Source organism: Aotus nancymaae, unplaced genomic scaffold, assembly GCF_030222135.1.
Source record: "Aotus nancymaae isolate 86718 unplaced genomic scaffold, 86718_ANA_hifiasm-v0.15.2.pri h1tg000108l, whole genome shotgun sequence".
Taxonomy (NCBI): domain Eukaryota; kingdom Metazoa; phylum Chordata; class Mammalia; order Primates; family Aotidae; genus Aotus; species Aotus nancymaae.
Genome location: NW_026988523.1, coordinates 27588474 through 27607558, shown reverse-complemented (window position 1 = coordinate 27607558; position 19085 = coordinate 27588474). Strand labels below are relative to the sequence as shown.

The 19085-nt window shown below is 43.7% G+C and overlaps 2 protein-coding genes and 1 long non-coding RNA gene across 9 annotated transcripts in view; 1 reads left to right on the top strand and 2 right to left on the bottom strand.

Annotated features, from left to right (window-relative positions):
* Window positions 1-395, bottom strand: part of CHD1L (chromodomain helicase DNA binding protein 1 like) — a 59925-nt gene extending 59530 nt beyond the window's left edge. Inside the window, exon 1 of the mRNA XM_012471980.3 lies at window positions 257-395. Coding sequence (XP_012327403.2) covers window positions 257-389 — 133 coding nt within the window. The 5' untranslated portion in view covers window positions 390-395. The remainder of the gene's footprint in view (window positions 1-256) is intronic.
* Window positions 396-639: 244 nt separating this feature from the next.
* The window catches only part of LOC135272314 (uncharacterized), a 57052-nt gene continuing 38606 nt past the window's right edge, over window positions 640-19085 (bottom strand). Inside the window, exon 3 of one of the 4 annotated variants that reach the window (XR_010340465.1) lies at window positions 640-1101. This is a non-coding gene — a long non-coding RNA (uncharacterized LOC135272314). The other 3 variants (XR_010340467.1, XR_010340461.1, XR_010340466.1) reach the window with 3 other exon arrangements.
* The window catches only part of FMO5 (flavin containing dimethylaniline monoxygenase 5), a 39709-nt gene continuing 32252 nt past the window's right edge, over window positions 11629-19085 (top strand). The window contains exons 1-2 of one of the 4 annotated variants that reach the window (XM_012471983.3): window positions 11629-11708; window positions 12218-12393. In XM_012471983.3, the coding sequence (XP_012327406.1) occupies window positions 12259-12393 (135 nt within the window). In that variant the 5' untranslated portion in view covers window positions 11629-11708; window positions 12218-12258. The other 3 variants (XM_012471985.3, XM_012471982.3, XM_064370768.1) reach the window with 3 other exon arrangements.

Sequence of the window (19085 nt, the reverse complement as noted above, 5' to 3'; positions counted from 1 at the left end):
ACCACGTTTCCCCTTCCACAGGCCCGGGACCGGACCTCATTCATCCCGCGTCCGCCGGCCCGCGCGCCGCGCAGGCAGGGCCCGCGACCACCCAGCCCGGGCGCGGTTTCTCCCCGCCCACGGCAGGAACGAAGGAAGGCCCTGTCGCCGGCTGGTAAACAACCCACCGGGCGGCCCCCTGATGCGCCCCCGGCCACCGAGAGGCAGCCCCAACGGTTTGGCCTGCCTGGGTGAAGCCCGCCCGGAGCCCGCTCACCTGTCAGCCCCCACTGCTGTAAATCCTGCTCCTGCACCCGCGCCCGCGCCCGCGCCGCCTCGGCTCGGCCCTCAGTCTGAAACCGAAGTAAGAAGCCGGGAGCTTGGCCCCCACAACTGGCAGAGCCTTCCATCAGGCCGGGAGAGGCCCCGCCCCGCGCGGGCCTGCGCGCCTTTGCCTCGGGCTCTCCCGACGGGCGGGGGCCGGAGGGGGCGGGCAGCGGCGCGCTGGGGCGGGCGGGACGGGCGGCGGTGCGCTGGGGCCTGCCTGCGAGCGAGGCTCCGCCAGAGGGCGCGTCCTGCCTCGACGTCTGCAGCGGAGCTGGTGCAGTTAGCCCCAGGCTCAGGCAGTTTGCAGCGCGGAGCGTGGAAGGGCCGCTGGGTTCTCACCAGGTGTGCTTCTGAAGCGCTAGGCGTCCGATTGCCTGAACTGACCGTCACGGAGGTGGGATGTGCTCATCATGCATTTATTATTTACTCAACATCGACTGTCAAGTTTCATATACTCCGCTGGGCCATGCGGGTTGTAAAGTGGGTAAGACTTTGTCCGTGCGCTCCAGTGACTCACGACAAGCTCAAACCGTGCTTGTTCGGTTTATATAGTGATAAACTGGTTTAGGCCTTGAAATCCCTTTCTTTTCTTCTTTTTTTTTGAAACAGAGTCTGGCTCTCTCGCCAGGCTGGAGCACAGTGGGGCAGTCTTGGCTCACTGCAACCTCCGACTCGCGGGTTCAAGCGATTCTTCCGCCTCAGCCTCCCGAGTAGCTGGGACCACAGGCGTATGCCACCGCGCCCGGCCAAAATCCCTTTCTTATTCCCCGTGACATGTAGGCCAAAATTGGGAACCTGTGAATAGTAGTAAATTAAGATCACCAAATACGTCATTCCTGCAGTGGGTATCTCGAGTGCATTACGGGGAGCACATTGATGCAATGTGTTCAGTTAGGGGTCACCGTGACTCAGCATCAGCTTTGAGTGGATTTATGATGTAATGCACCACTAATATACAGATGATAATAACAAAATAGGTGCATTTGTTGATGAATCTCTAGGTGGTATCCTAAGGGTTTTAAGTATATTTTCTTAACCCTCACAATAACGAATAATAAGGTATTATAATTGTCCCCACATTATAAATGAAGATACTGTGACTTGGAATGGTAATTGGCAATACTGGAGCAGGAACCATATTATTCTCTGGCTAATGTCATTAGAATAGTATTCTTATTTAGGTGAATAATCTTGGTGCTTCCTTCTTCAATAAACTCATGTTAAAGTTGCATCCTCCCTTATTCTCATCTTCCCCTAAGGTAAAAGGGAGAATTTCGTTCTGAGCCACAAAAGGGACGACTTCAGATTGGTTTCTTCATAAAAACTCAAGCAAAGCACTGTTTTATAAAGCTATTTTTTGTGTCTTGAGGCATCCATAAACACTGACAGAACCACGTAGTATGTGCCAAGCACTCTTTATGGTACTGACACCTATCATAACCACGTATTATGTGCCAAGCACTCTTTATGGTATCAGTGCCAAGAACTCTTTATGGTATCCATCGAGACCATGGTATCCATAAAGAGTGCTTGGCACATAGTACGTGGTTATGATAGAGGTTACAAATCGGTACCATAAAAAGTGCTTGTTAGGTGCTGGGCGCAGTGGCTCACGCCCTGTAATCCCAGCACTTTGGGAGGCCAAGGTGGGCGGATCACCTGAGTTTGAGACCAGCCTGATCATCGTGGAGAAACCCTGTCTCTACTAAAAATACAAAATTAACCAAGCATGGTGGCACATGTCTGTAATCCCAGCTACTCGAGAGTCTGAGGCAGGAGAATCGCTGGAATCCAGGAGGTGGAGGTTACAGTGAGCCAAGATCCGGCACTGCACTCCTGCCTGGGCAACAAGAGCAAAACTCCATCTAAAAAAAACAAAAGAAGAAGAGAATGTGCTTGGCACATAGTAGTGGTTGTGATAGAGGTCACTAATGTCATGGAGCTTATGTTTTAAAAGAAGGAGACAAGCAATAAACAAAAATCAGGTAGGATTAGTGCTAAAAGTAAAACAGAGTCACATAATGGGGCAATAGTAATTTTGTACAGCAGCTTTCCTGCTTGGGTGTTAAAACAAATCTGAAGACAGATTTACATCCTTTGGTGGCTTCTCCAGAGGGACCTCTGTCCTATGTGGCTGCTCATGAGTGGTTTTTGCATCTTAGTCGCCATGTTTGATTTATTTCCTCCCCTCTAGATTCTACCAGTAGACTTATCTGCTAAAGCAGCCATTTTGACCACTTGCCACTTAAATACAAGCCGGCCCCTAACAAGCACTCTTTATGGTGCTGATTTGTCACCTCTATCATAACCACGTACTATGTGCCAAGCACTCTTTATGGATACCATGGTCTCGATGGATACCATAAAGAGTGCTTGGCACTGATACCATCAAGAGTGCTTGGCACATAATACATGGTTATGATAGGTGTCAGTACCATAAAGAGTGCTTGGCACATACTACGTGGTTCTGTCAGTGTTTATGGATGCCTCAAGACACAAAAATAGCTTTGTAATACAGTGCTTTGCTTGAGTTTTTATGAAGAAACCAATCTGAAGTCGTCCCTTTTGTGGCTCAGAACGAATTTCTCCCTTTTACCTTAGGGGAAGATGAGAATAAGGGAGGATGCAACTTTAACATGAGTTTATCGAAGAAGGAAGCACCAAGATTATTCACCTAAATAAGAACACTATTCTAATGACATTAGCCAGAGAATAATATGGTTCCTGCTCCAGTATTGCCAATTACCATTCCAAGTCACAGTATCTTCATTTATAATGTGGGGACAATTATACTACCTAATTATTGGTTATTGTTTATTATTTTTCGCTTAAAGTACATTTGTTGTAGCAGAATACCAGAAGATAGAGTCCTAGCTATAAGCTAAGTAGACTGTTGGTATACTATTTAGGTATACCTAAAATACAGCTAAGAAAGGTAGCTGAGAGACTCCAGGTCTGCCAGTGAGGTGACACATAGAAGTTTTGCTCTGGATACTGCCTGAAAAGATCTATAGATGAGCAGGATGGAAACAAGGAGGCCAGTTTGGAAACTATTGCAGTAGTCTGGGCAGGAGTTGATAGTTTTGGGGCCAGCATAGTGATAGTGGAGTGGTGAGTAGTGATCTGATACTAGATATATTGAGAGGACAGAGCTGATAGGATTCACTGATTGAGTGTCCGGAAGAAATGGAAAAGCAAAAGATGGTTTCGGTGATACGGGCTGAGCAACCAGTGAAATGAAGATGCCTTATGGAGAGAGGAAGATAGAGAATGAGAAGATTCGGGAAACATAAAGCATTCCTTTTTAAGAAAAAAAAAGAATTCACTTTTGGACAGGGTAATATGAAATGGCTATTCAACATCTAAGTAGAAATTGTGAATAGATGGTTGGATAAACAAGTCTGGCATTCAGAGAAGAGGTTAGAACTGAATGTATAAATATGGAAGTCATAATTTTAGGATGACACTGAAACTTTGAGTCTGGATGGGACCCCCTTGGTGACGACTGGAGCTGTAAAAGACTAAAACTTGGACAGCTAATATTTAGATGTTGAGAAGAGGAGGAGGAAGCAGCAGAAAGGACTAAGAAGAGTAGCCAGTGGCACAGAATGAGAGCTAAGAGCACGGTCTTCCTGAGGCCAAATGAAGAGCAATTTCAGGAAGAGAGCGGTTGTCTGTGTCAAATGCAGCTGAGAGGTGGAGTAGAGTAATAACCACTGGAGTAGGTAGTATGATGGTCACTGATGATCTTGACAAGAACAATTTCTATGTATTGGTGGAGGCAAAAGCCTGATTATAGTGGATTGAAAAATAGAATGGGAGGAAAGAAAGACAGGGTGTCTCATACCTCTTTTAAGGGTTTTGCTGGCTTGGTGTGATGGCTTATGCCTGTAGTCCCAGCACTTTGGGAGGCTGAGGCAGGTGGATCACTTGAGCCCAGGAGTTCAAGACCCAGCCCAAGTAACATGGCAAAAACCCATCTCTAAATTTTTGTAAAAATACAACAAGTTAGCCAAGCACGGTGGCATGCATCTATAGTCCAGGATACTTGGGAGACTGCGGTAGGAGCATCGCCTGAGTCTGGGAAAACGAGGCTGCGGAGAGCTGTAATGACACTACTGCACTCCAGCTGGGGTGACAAAGTAAGACCCTGTCTCCAAAGGAAAGAAAAGAATGTTTTGCAGGGGAAAAAAAAGGAGCAGAAAACTGGAGGTAGTAACTGATAGGGGATAGTCAAACATGTTGACTACTGATAGGAATGATCCAGTAAGGAGAAAAACTGATCAAATAAGAGTGATGTCCCTGAGTGACAGGAGGAGGGATCTAATACACATAGAAGGATTGGCATAGACAGCTCATCCAAAACAAGCAGAAGGCACCAGATAGAGACAGATGTGGTGGTGAGAACACATGGAAGATATCTCCCAGTTTGTTGTTATTATCCAGGTGAAATAAAAAAGCAACGTCATCAGATGAGCTTGAAGCAAAAGAAGGAGGTTTTAGAGGTTTAAGGAGTGAAAGGTACAGGATAATTGCGAGGGCAGTGGACAGTGAATTGACTAGAGAAACACGGTAACATTGGCAAGCAGCAATGAGGATCGCTTGAGATTTATCATCATTAGGCCAATTAGCATGATACTGTTGTGTAAGTGGGAAAGTTAGAGAATTACATATTGCCAGGGTTGGATTTTTGCCAGACAAGTACAATAAAGAGTGATTTTACTGGTCATATCCCCAGTGTCTAGATAGGGGTAAACAAGACAGATAAGGTCCCGCACTTTTAGGGCTTAGATTCTACTGATGAAGAAATCCAAGGAAAGGGAGGAATACAAATATGTTATCAAGTAGTGTAGTGCTAATAAGATGGTAAGACAGGGTAATGAGATTGTGAGGCTGGGGAGCAGCTCTGGATAGAATGGATTGAAGAGAGTATCACCAAAAAGATGACACTGGAGCTAAGATCTGAATGATGAGAAGCCAGCTTTGTGAAACTGGTGAAAGAATGTTTAAGGCAGAGAGACAAGTGCGAAGACATTCAGGCAGGATTAGCAAGAGAGTAAAAGATTTTAAAAATGAGTAGGGGTACGCTGAAAGAGGACTTGGCCACTAATCAGATGTAGGGCTGAGAGAGAGAGAGAGGAGTTGGAGTTGACTCCCAGTAGTTTCCGCCTTGGATAACTGGATGGATGTGGATGCCATCACTGAGATGGAAAACATTGGAGACAAAAGCCGGTTTGAAGAAGGAAAGAGGAACTCACCTTAGGATGCGTTGGATTTGTACAAACAGTGCTGGACACACAGTTCGTACTCAATAAATATTGTTGAATGTTTGAATGAGGTGCCTGTGGTGCAATTCTAAAATCTAGGGCATGCGATTGTTATAACTTCGAAATATAGAGAGTGCATTTGACAGCTCGGCAAACCAAGGCACAGAAAGTTTAGGAAGCTGGTCCAGTGTTTTCTGGCAAGTCAACATTAACTGCCAGAATAAAGTTTATCCTCAACTCTTTTCTCACTCCTTGTTCAGGTTATACGATAATGATGTTCTTGTTAATTCTTTGTTTTAGTCCTTCACAGAACAGATATGTCCTCTGGAAACAGCAACATAATATTAAAAAAAAAACCAAGTCACGCTGTCAGTAAGCTTTAGCATGTGAAAACGTTACCAAAACAATCATGACTAAGAACGAATTAGGAAAGAAGTTGTGTTTGCTCTGTTACGTAACATCGGGGCACCAGTTAGAAATACCTAGTGAATCATATATGGAACTTTGATAAAAGCTGTGACCAAAAGTGAACTTTTATTCAGACCTCTTGAATAAATGAACTTGGAACATTGGGCTTAGGTTAGAGTTCAGTCATTGCCCATGGGTGGAAAATTTTTGTGCTGTGATGAAAAAGACTTTGGTTTTCTTCCTTTCAATAAATGAAAAACTATATTTTGACTTTTGATGCCATTATACCTCATTGTCATGAAATAACAGGTAATAAATTTAGAACCCAGAAAGCCAGGGAAAATATGCCAAAGTACAGAAGTATAGAAAAGAAGTACGTTGGCTTCTTGCCTAGTCACCTCAGAGAATTGCCACTCCCCTTTTCTATCAAAGCTAAGGTCATAAAACAGGAATATTATCAAGTAAATCTTTGAGAACATAGTTTAGAAATTATAGGTATCTGTATATCAAACTTTGCCCACAGTCTTTTTGCTTGAAAGGACAGTGTTGGCCGGGCGCGGTGGCTCACGTCTGTAATCCCAGCACTTTGGGAGGCCAAGGTGAGTGGATTACAAGGTCAAGAGATCGAGACCATCCTGGCCAACATGGTGAAACCCCATCTCTACTAAAAATACAAAAAAATTAGTTGGGCGTGATGGTGCATGCCTGTAGTCCCAGCTACTCGGGAGGCTGAGGCAGGAAAATTGCTTGAATCCGGGAGGCAGAGGTTGCAGTGAGCCGAGGTCATGCCACTGCACTCCAGCGTGGCGCCTGGTGCCAGAGTGAGACTCTGCCTAAAAAAAAAAAAAAGAAAGGACAGTGTTTTCCTTTTTAACTGGCTGCCTTTTGACTGTCATGCCATGCCATCACATTGGTCACATGCAATTTCACTCTTTATGTTCTCCAGCCAGTGGTATAACATTTATGCAATCTATCTAGCTAGTCCCTGAAAGCTTTTCAGTTTGCTAACTCTGGAAATTTAACTTTTGTGATATATTGATAGCAGTGATGGCCTGTCTAGAAGAGCTGCTCTCATTATGCTAGCTGCAGTGGGAGTGGCACACCAGAGCTACCAGCTCCATGGAGCCAGGGGGAACCAGGAACAGGTGGAAGCCCCACCCCCTTCTGAGTTGGCAGGGCAGAAACTCCCTGCTCCCAGGCGCAGCTATGGCTGCCTAGCTGCAGGTGCAGACCTGGGCATCCCTGTGCTCTTTGGGGCTGAGAGCAGGCAGGAGTCTCACCCTCCTGGGCACAGCTGCAGCTGTCCAAGTCATGTCCACCAACTGAGCCTCCCTGTGTTTTGGGGGGCTTGGAGCAGGCAGAAGCCCCACCCTCCTGGGTACAGCTACTGCTGCCCAAGCCAGAGCTGTAGACCTGGGCATCTCTGCACTCTTGGGGTTCCTGGAAGTCCCACCTTGCTCCCATGCACTCAGAGTTGTATGTTCCCACTGCCTGGCCTCTCCCTACTCCCAGCAACTGCTGCATTCCTGGAGCAAGGTTGGGGCTGAGCCTGGGCACTGTTGCAGCCTGGCTGGGTGTGCATACACTCTGGGCAGTGCTGACACATGGCTTTGGCTCCCTCTGGACTTTGGGTGCCAGCACAGGAGGGAGACTGAGGGGGTGCTAAGGGCAGCTCAGCCCTGGTGCTTGCCTGCAGGTGCCCCTTTGCACAAACAGTCTGCATGCCATGAATGGCAGCAGGAGGCAGGCTCCTGGGTGGGAGAGGGCAGGTCCCTGGTAAAGACCCACCCTTAAGCTGGGGAGGGTCTGAAGCCTGGAGGCTGGGCTGCTGGTCCTAAAGATTAGAGTGAGGATTTGTGTTTTTTAATGGGTGCCCCTGGACCAATTGGTGCACACTTCCTCTCCTCTGAGGCCCATAAAAGCCCCAGACTCAGCCAGACTTGAGATGACAGGATGACCAGCTGCGGAGAGGAGCTACCGACCCCAGGGTCTCCTCTCTGCTGAGAGCTGAGAAGATGATGATGACCTTCCAGCTGTGAAAAGGAGCTTCTCACTCCGGAGTCTCCTCTCTGTTGAGAGCTGAGCAGACTTCAAGACAACCAGCTGCAGAGAGAAGCTACCTACTTCAGGGTCTCCTCTCTGCTGAGAGCTGAACACTCAATGGGACAAGCTGCCTGTGGAGAGGAGCTACCCAATGTGGGTCTCCTCTGAGCTGTTCTGTCATTCAATAAACTTCTGCTTTACCTTGCTCACCCTCTGCTTGTCCACTTAACATCCTTCTTCCCGAACGCAGAACAAGAACTCAGGACCCACCAAATGTTGGAGCTAAAAGAGTTGTAACACAAACAAGGCTGAAACACGTGCCATGCTCACCACATTGCAGGCAACAAGAAGGAGAAAAGAGAAGGAGAGAAAGAGAAGAGAGGAAGTGAGGCACAGTTGTAACTTTGATTCAAGGGAGTTCCCCCACCTCTATCCCCTCAAACTGCTCAAAAATGTGATGTACAATTAGTCTTCCTAATTAGAGGGTTTTAACAATCAGAGTGCTTCTGAAGGGCCCATGATGCATAGTAAATTATGAGTATAATAGTAGCTATCCTATAATGCTGTTGTGAAAGTTAAACTTTTTTTTTCACAAGAAACTAAATACAAATTTGAATGTCCAAGGTATTATGAAGGACCAAAAAACTTTACTTGGAAACGAGCCTGGGGATTACTCAAGTATCTGCATCTCATCAGTGGAGACTTAAGAAATTTGGGGTTACCCTCATTGTTGAGGTTCCATGGTGATCTCATTTGCTGAGGGTGTCTGCAGGCATAGTGTTTCCCCCATATGTGTGGCCCACAGATATGGGTCATGAAGGTAAACAGAAATACACACACATGCACACACACACACACACACACACACAGTGTGGGATATCTACTCCATGGTGGGCTCTAGCCAGCTTTGATAGATTGTATTAGTGTCCCTAACGATCTACTTTATCCACATAAGATAGTTATACATTCATGCCCTTAGTCATGTGACTTTCAGTGCCTCCTAATAGGAAGAACCCCTGTGATTTGCTTTGGACGATGGAATGTGAGTAGATGTGATTTACCTTAGGATATGAGTTGAAGCTTTAAATGGGCTTGCCCAAATTGTTCCTACCATCTGCCATGGAAACTATACAAATGAAATAAGGGCTATGCTGGTTAAAACCTTTGCTAATTTTTTCATGTCAGTATAAATTCATCTCATTAAATATATATATATATGTAATATAGTCCTTCCCCGTCTTGATGAACATTGATGAATTCATTTCAAATTTTTAACTATTACTCCATAAATATAGACAATTGTTATTTGTTAATTAAAAATAGTGAAAACATTTTTAAGTTAGAAAACAAAACAATTTTTTATAATTAATGCTGACTACTACTTGTTGAGCTCCAGCTACATGCCAGGCCACGTGTGGCACTTTACATGTATTATGACATCCATAGGTTCTGTGGTTTAGGACATGCACATCTTTGGGGACCATGTTTTCAGCCCGCCACAATGTCTGCGATTTATCTCCTCATCTTTTTTAGATATGCATTTTCCCTTCCTTCTCTCTGGGTAACTAAGTACCTAGCACATAGCAGGCATAGAACAGATGCTGTGCTAGAAACTTCTGCGCTAGTCAGGATTGACTTATTAAGGGTTTACTACTGAACAAATAGCTCTCTGCATTTTAATTCAGCAAAAGTGTATTTCTCACTCGTGTCACAATCCCATGCTTGTCAGGCACCTTCCCTTGGAAGCTCTCCTTCAGACAAGATCCAAGCCTATTCTGTCTTATAAAGATGCCATTAAAAGTGGCCTCCAAAAGAGAATATTTGCTGAATGAATGCAGGCAAAATGCAAACGTAATGGAAAGAATTGGAAAACAGGAGAGCATCGGAGTAGAAGTGAGACTGTATTGTTTGAAAGCTCTTCCTGGGTTGGACCTTTACAGAGACTCTGCAAACCCAATTCCACATGTATGTGCATCCATACACACACACTCCTTAAAAAGCCTCACATATTATCTTGGAATTAGTCATTGTTATCTCTCACTTGTAATACTGCTCTCTTGTAATAGCAGGAGTAGCTCAGTTGAGTCTGTATATTAATTTGGGTGTATCAAGTTCTTGCTCAATGAAGAAATTGACTCACTTGCAAATTGTCAGCTAGCCAAGACAGGGAAAATTTTAGACAAGGCTGAAAACATTGTATAAGTAATTTTAAAACCACACAAAACATATTTGCTAAATTTAAAAGTAATTAATTAAATCATAGGACACAATTGAAGCAGGGAGACATTAAAATAAAATTACACTTAACTAGATTTTAAAAGTAAATTATTGCATTATTTTGAATTTGTAAAACTGATTCAGTAGGAGGAGATTAATACTCAATTTATACAAGTATTCATGTTTTCCTTTAGGCATTTCTTCTAGTGCATTCAAAATTATCCAATTTACAAATAATTTATTTTTAAGTTAACTTCCAGCATATAAAATGGTTGTGTTGAAACACTCTCTTCAAAATTTTATTTTTAAAAGATGCTATTTTAGTATAAATTTACATATCTGAATGCTTTGTGAAAGATATTAGTCTTTAAAACATTTTACAGGCTGGCCTTGGTGGCTCACGCTGTAATCCCAGCACTTTGGGAGGCCAAGGCAGGTGAATCACTTCAGCCCAGGAGTTCAAGACCAGCTTGGGCAACATAGTGAAACGTCATTTCTACAAAAAAAATACAAAAATTACCAGGTGTGGTGGCACATAGCTGTAGTTCCTACTCAGGAGGCTGAGGTGGGAGGATCGCTTGAGCCCAGGAGGCAGAGGCTGCAGTGAGCCATGATTGCATCACTGTGCTCCAGCCTGAGTGCCAGAGCGAGACCCTGTTTCAAAAAAAAAAAAAGTTTGACAGTTCCAAAACATACTAATGTTAATTAGAGTCTAAGTTGTTATAAATAAATACAATTTAAAAATTCAATGGCTCAAACAAAATAGCAATTGTCTCTCATGTAAAAGTCCAAGATTAGCAGGTGCAGATTAGAGGAGCAAAATTGACTCAGGGAGTGGTAGAAGGTGGGCAAGGATCCGAGGCATGAACCACAATCCATGCCTCTTACAACCCCTCACGTCCGTCAAATGGAACCCTGGGCTGGATGGGCCCTTGTTCTAACCCAGTGCCTGAAATCTTATGTCTGTTATATTGGTGGTTCTACAGGACTTAATATTTGTAAAGTTGCATTTTAGAAGTGGATAATTTGTATATTTAGTTACTCACATAACTGTGTGAAAGCACTATTAAAAATACTTTTATTTCATTGAAATTATCTGTTTATGTTTTGGTCTCCTTCACTAAACGGTAAGCTCCTCTGAGTAGGAAACAATATATTCCTCACTATACCGCCTCCCCACCCCGACCCCGCACTCAGTTCAGTGCGTGGGGATTTAAAGGTAAATTTCTGCCGGAAGTATAGATTCTTAGATCCAGATTGTGAGAAGGGGAGGAAAGAGGTATAGGCAAGCCGGGTGCGGAAGCGGTGAACAGATCACCTGAAGGGGAGGTGTTCACTTAATTGGAGCAGGAAGAGTTGCTTTGGGGTTGTTGGCAGCATGTCACTTTAAGATAAAAACCAGGAAGTTAAAAGTGGATGCAGAGGCGGGCGCAGATGAGTCTAGGGGACACTTTGTTTTCAGAGAAGGTAGTTGGGACTGCAGGCAACTGCCGCTGAAAATAGAGAAGCTGTGGGATTAACCTGTTCGCCCAAAGCAGCTTCAGCCCACGTTTTATTCCCATCGAGGGTGGGAGAACGGGTGCCGCTGAGTGGGCGGAGGAGTGGGCGCTGAACGGAGGCGGAGCGCTAAGCCCCTCCCGTTGACTCTCGCTGTTGTTTGCACGTTGTCGGTTTATCTTTATTTGACGACGCTCAAGAGTCGAGTCGCCTCCGGATAGCAGCTGAAGAGACGGTCTGCCAAGCTCTTCAGGAAAGGCGGCGAGATCTGGTACTGCAGCAGAGCACTCTCACCTCTGGGCTTGCGGGCGCAGGGCTGCCCCAGGCCGGCAGAACGATTCCCTAGTGTGCAGAGGACCGTCGAATCTGTCCTCCCAAAGCACCTCTTGTACAGAATTTATTCGAATGCCACGGCCAAGGTCTTCCTTGAAAAATGTTGACCGATGTGTGCTTTTTGTCCTTTGTCATCCTTTCTTTAGGACAGGCGGCACTGACCCACACGTGAAGATCTCTGGAGACCATGACTAAGAAAAGAATTGCTGTGATTGGAGGAGGAGTGAGTGGGCTCTCTTCCATCAAGTGCTGCCTAGAAGAAGGCTTGGAACCTGTCTGCTTTGAGAGGACTGATGACATCGGAGGGTTGTGGAGGTTCCAGGTATATCTCCTAGTCACTCAGTACTTGAAACCCTCCCTGCAACTAGGTGCATGCGACACTTTGTCTTGTGTCAGGGACTATGATGGACTTGACATCGATTACAACTGCTAGCCTGCTGATCCTTTCTTAGCAGCCTTTACTTCCGGCTTTATGAAGGTTCGTCTTGCCTTAGGCTGGCAGCAAAATGGGACACAGATATTATTTTTCCTTTTCTTTTGTCTATGTAAATGGCACAGAGACCCTTTTCATGGAATGAGTTTTGCTGAAACTCATTTTGTCCAGAAGAGTGAAACAATCTGAAGGGTAACAAAATCACAAACGTTAGAAAACCTACAGGGGTTGGAAAATGCAGGGCTTGCTTATGGTCTGGATTAGTAGGTAAATGAGCTAGAATTATCTGCTTACAATCCCTTCCAGGAGTCCCCCTTTTCAATCTTCTCTAACCTTTTTTTTTTTAATTCTGGTTCACTTTAGGTAATTCTCTGACCATCCTAGCACTTTAATAGAATATAAAATCTAGCTACCTCGTTTGCTTTGAACTTTTCCTTCCCTTGAGAAGTCCAAAGTCCCACCTTTGGAAGAGAGCAGAGTGCATCTGCAACCGGGTTGTCTTTCATTTACTGTTTTAAATTCCAATTGTTTTAATAGGCACATCCAGCTCTGCAACTTTTTAGAAACAGTATTAAAATACTGTCTACTTAAATGATAGTTAAACTGGGAGCAGAGGCTCATGTCTATAATCCCAGCACTTTGGGAGGCTAAAGCGGGTGGATCACTTGAGGTCAGAAGTTTGAGACCAGCCTGGCCAACACGGCAAAAGCCCGTCTCTACTAAAAATACAAAAACTAGCTGAATGTGGTGACTCGCACCTGTGATTCCTGCTACTTGGGAGGCTGAGGCTCAAGAATCACTTGAACCCTGGGAACCGAGATCATGCCACTGCACTCCAGCCTAAGCGACAGAGCGAGACGCTTTCTCTCAAAAAAAAAAAAAAGATAAACTTACTACATTCCAAAGGATATCAACCACCTTTATTGATCTCCAAAATGATGTGCATTGTGTTTGCTTTTATTTTTTCACTTTTTTGAAGGAGAATTTTTATTACTTCTATTTACAGTAAATTCAGCAGTATACATTTAACCCAGGTTAGTAGCAACTTCTTTCACTTTTCCCTTTTCCAGCTTGGTGATTCGAGCCACAGATTTAGGACCCAGGAAATTGCCTCCCCAGTGGCAGCTGATCTCATCATATCTGTCAATATAATTGGTTCTGAAAACTGCCACCAACTTAGCCACCCATACCTCCTTTGTCTTCCTAGTGAACCTATGTGAAGGCAGCGTGGTGCAGGTCTTCCTGTGGACTGGAAGTCACAGTCTTACCTTCCCCTTGATAATGCAGTAAGGGACCCCCTTTTAGGACACCAGGCAGGCAGGAAGACCACAAATTTGATGGGATCCACGTTCTGTGCAATCACCACCAGCTGAGACTTCTTGTTCTCCACCAAGGTGGTGATGGTATTAACCCCTGCAGGAAGGACGGGTGGTGTCTTGGTAGGGATATCCCCTTGGTCAGCAGCTTTTCATCAGTCCAGGACATCAGTCTCTGCTTCTTTTCTTGTTTTGTCTCTGGTCTGTACTTGTGGGCCCCACTTAAGCAGTCAGTAACTGGCAGTGTGAGGCCTGGATGAATGGGTTAGTGGCAGGAAGTGCTTTCAGCGGCTTATAGGATAGCTCTTTGCTGTTGCAACCTGATATGGGGGGGAATCTGACAAAGAGGGTAAGATCCCTTAGGGGCTGGATGTCCTGTCCAATGCCAAAATTCTTAGGCTTTTTCTCAAACAGAGCATTCACCACTTTTTTGGCTTCCTGCTTTTTCATGATAGCAGGGTCGGGGGCCTCCTTCTTTCCCTTAGCCTTTTTTCCTATTGGCATCTAGGGTGGCTAGAGGAGAACGGGTTTGCTTTTAAACTAGTTTTCTGAACAGTGAATAGTACTGAGGTGCCCTAGATCTGTTCTGCATTTCATATTTCATAAAAACTAACACAGTCTTGGACAGCTACATAAAAGTGGCTTTATAGCATTTCTTAGTTGAACAGAAATACACTCCTTTTGCATCCTGACTCTGTTTTGGGGGCTAACTTTATGTGACAATGATCCTTATTCAGATCTGGAGTGGATCCCCTTCGCTGACCTGTATACCTCTACCATCGTCAGTCTTGGATATGGGCTAAAAACCTGTTATTTTTACTAAAAAGGAGAAAATTCTGCTCTGAAAATCCAGCCACAACATGGTATGGAGGTAAAGAACAGTCTTGGGCTCGAATTTTATTTCATTTCTGTCATCTACCAGCAGTGTGACCTTGGGCACATCATTAAGCCTAACTGCACCTCTGTTTCTTCATCTTTAAGAAGCGGATAATAATAGTATCCACTTTATAGAGTTATTGTCTGGAGTAAGTGAATGGATAATTATGCTAATCACTTACAACAGTGCCAGGTGCATAGTGCTACATGTCGGTTATTATTCAGTGACTCCCCTGCTCTCCATGCAAACAAACTTCTTAATTCCAAAATGACCTTGCCATTCATTAATTTACCTTAGTTTTCAAAAAATACACTTCTGCACAAACATGTTTACATAAACTTTTAATTTTAGAACAGTTTTAGACTTACAAAATTTATTAGGAAGGTAGTACAGAGAATTACGGTATACCTCACGCCCAGTTCTTCCCTTAATAACATGTCCATTATTATTCAGTAGGTTAGGGTGGGACTCACACATGTGTGTCTTTACTAAGCATCTAAAGCCAGGTTTGGCAGTTACTGAACAGGCATGAAATCAACTGGAGGATGGGAGGAGGTTGAGAGAGTCATCCTGTCTGATTCTCAGGTTTCTGTTTTTTATCTCCAATGTGGTTTAAACTTCTTCTCTGCTAAAGACTTAATGCGGAGGTTTTTCTTCTGATTATCCACTTGGCAAAATTTTAACACTTTATAAGCTGCCTCCTTGCAAATAAATAAGCCGTGTTTATCGTAACACTCTGACTTCTGTTACAACAGACCACAACTGTGTCAACAAAATCTTTCAAGTCCTTTGAACCACCTGATTGGATGTGTGGTTCACCATTATATCTCTACAGCCAAGCATGTATTTTACTATCTCCATTTTTAAAAGCGCCCCCCAGATGATTCCAGTGTGCAGACAAGGTTAAGAACAACGGTTCGAAGAGAGTTTCTATTTCATGGGATTTTGAGAATCTGACAAGAACAGAAGACCCAAACTGTCCTCATTCCTCCCATTTAAATTCTCCTTTCTTCTGTCGTTATTACTGCTTCGAATCCTATCAGCTCCAATTATCCCAACTTCCATCCCCTGCTTTCTCTCTCTCTCTCTCTCTCTTTTTTTTTTTGAGACTGAGTCTCACTCTGTTACCTAGACTGGAGTACAGTGGCATGAGTTTCGTTCACTGCAATCTCTGCCTCCTGGGTTCAAGTGATTCTCATGCCTCAGCCTTTCAAGTAGCTGGAATTACGCATGCACCACCACACCTGGCTAATTTTTGTATTTTTAGTACAGACGGGGTTTCACCATGTTAGTCAGGCTGTTCTTGAACTCCTGACCTCAAGTGATCTGCTCACCTCAGCCTCCCAAAGTGTGGGGATTACAGGCTTGAGACAGTCAGGTCATCTGCAAATAAAAAGGCACCTGGCCTCTTTTTTCTTACATAGACTTCCTGCTCAAATGTGTGAGACTTGTGCCTCGGTAGGAAATATAATCAGTATTCAAAATTTATAGAGGGAAGATTTATTCACCAATGGTAGAAAACTGTAAAATCCAGGAGTAGAAGCTTCTTTTTCTTCTACTCACTAACCCACCACTACCCTGTGTTCACTCTTTTGTAAAGCAGTAGATTGGCACAGTGATAAACCTTACCTCAGATTCAATCAGGCGGTTTGATGGACTTGAAGGATTTTGTTGACACAGGACAACACTTTGTTGTGGTTAGTGATTTGAAAAAGAGTTGAAATATACGAGTGTCTCAGAGAGGTGAGATCTCTCATTCATTTCACTCAGCGATCGCAACAGACCTGCTGTGGAAAGCATGGCTCTACTCTTTGTAAACTTTGAAACATTGGAATACAGGTACAGACTTGTATTTATCAGTACCTAATAAAAGATTTTATTACAGAGGGACTTTATAAATATATTTTCTTTTCTTTTTCTTTTTTTTGGGACGGAGTTTCACTCTTGTTACCCAGGCTGGAGTGCAATGGCGCGATCTCGGCTCACCGCAACCTCCGCCTCCTGGGTTCAGGCAATTCTCCTGCCTCAGCCTCCTGAGTAGCTGGGATTACAGGCACGTGCCACCATGCCCAGCTAATTTTTTGTATTAGTAGAGACGAGGTTTCACCTTGTTGACCAGGATGGTCTCGATCTCTTGATCTCGTGATCCACCCGCCTCAGCCTCCCAAAGTGCTGGGATTATAGGCGTGAGCCACCGCGCCCGGCCTATAAATATATTTTCAGTGAATAAATGAAATAAAATTCAGAAGTTAGGAATGTGCCTCCCCCGCTCTCCATGCAAACAAACATCTTAATTTCAAAATGACCCTGCCATTCATTAATTTACTTTAATTAAAAAAATACACTTATGTATAAACATGGTTAAATAAACTTTTAATTCTAGAACAGCTTTAGACTTATAAAATTTATTAGGAAGACAGTACAGAGAATTACAGTATACCTCACGTCCAGTTCCCCCATTATTAACATCTTTAAATAATGAATGAACCAATATTGACACATTATTATTAACTGAAGTCCATACTTTATTCAGATTTACTCAGTTTTTCCTAATGGCCTTTTTCTGTTCCAGGATGCCACCCAGGATGCCATATTACATTCAATAGTCATATCTCCTTAGGCTCTTTTGGCTATAAAATTTCTTAGACTGGCTGGGCGCGGTGGCTCACGCCTGTAATCCCAGCACTTTGGGAGGCCGAGGCGGGTGGATCACTAGGTCAAGAGATCGAGACCATCCTGGTCAACAAGGTGAAACCCCGTCTCTACTAAAAATGCAAAAATTAGCTGGGCATGGTGGCGCGCGCCTGTAGTCCCAGCTACTCGGGAGGCTGAGGCAGGAGAATTGCTTGAACCTAGGAGGCGGAGGTTTCGGTGAGCCGAGATCGCGCCATTGCGCTCCGGCCTGGGTAACAAGAGCGAAACTCCGTCTCAAAAAAAAAAAAAAAAAAAAAAAAAAATTCTTAGACTTTCCCTGTTTTGGATACCCTTGATAGTTTTGGGAATTACTTACTGGTCAGGTATGTTGTAGAATATCCCTCAGTTGGGATTTATCTGACTTTTTTCTCATGGTTAAACTGGGGTTATTAATTTTGGGGAGGAATATTATAAAGGTGAAGTATCATTCTCCTCACATCCCGTCAAGGGTACATGCTATCAACATTATATCCACTGTTTTTTTATTTTGAAGCTTAAACCTCATTGTATTATTATACGTAAGAAATTACCATTCAATGTATGCCAAAATATATCTTTGTTGAAATGTAATTTTGTTCCACCTTTCTTTTTTATTTTTCTTTTTCCAACTTTTATTTTAGGTTCAGGGGTACAAATGAAAGGTTTTTACAAGGATAAATTGTATGGGGTTGGGATAACTGCTAGCCATATGCAGAAGACTGATACTGGATCCCTTTCTTTTGCCATATATGAAAATCAACTGAACATGGATTAAAAAGTTAAATGTAGGCCGGGCGCGGTGGCTCACGCCTGTAATCCCAGCACTTTGGGAGGCCGAGGTGGGCGGATCACGAGGTCAAGAGATCGAGACCATCCTGGCCAACATGGTGAAACCCCATCTCTACCAAAAAATACAAAAATGAGTTGGGCATAGTGGCGCGCACCTGTAGTCCCAGCTACTTGGGAGGCTGAGGCAGGAGAATTGCTTGAACCCAGGAGGCGGAGGTTACAGTGAACCGAGATCACGCCACTGCACTCCAGCCTGGCGCCTGGCGACACAGCAAGACTCTGTCTCAAAAAAAAAAAAAAAAAATGTAAAACCTAAAACTATAAAAACCCTAGAAAATATCACTATTGATGTTAACCTTGATGTCCTGGCTTGAAGTAGTGTTTGTCAGTTTTTGCCACAGTAAAGTTGCTCTTTTTTTCTCCCTTGCCATACTGTACTCTTTGGAACAAAGTCACTATGCATAGCCCACAATCAAGGACAAAGTCTTCTATTTTAGACCTTCTGTCTTTCCATATGAACTTTAGAATCCATGTGTTAGCTTGGATTCTAAAATAGCTTGCTGGGATGTTGATTAGGATTGCATTGTATCTACAGGTCAAGTTGAAAAGAACTGACATCCTAACAATAGTTAGTCTTCCAGTCTGTGAATCAGACTCTCTCTCTATTTAAATCTTAGATTTTCTTCATCTGTGTTTTGTAATTCATGTTTATAAGTCCTATACTATTTTGTTATATTTATACCTATGCATGTAATTTCGGGGGTATTAGTATAGATGGATTTTTTAAAATTTTGAATTCCAGTTGTTCATTCTGATATATACAAAAAACAATTAACTTTTGTGTGTTAACCGTGTATCCTGCAACCCTGCTGTACTCACTTATTGCCTCTAGGATTTTTTTTTTTTCTGAGACGGAGTCTCGCTCT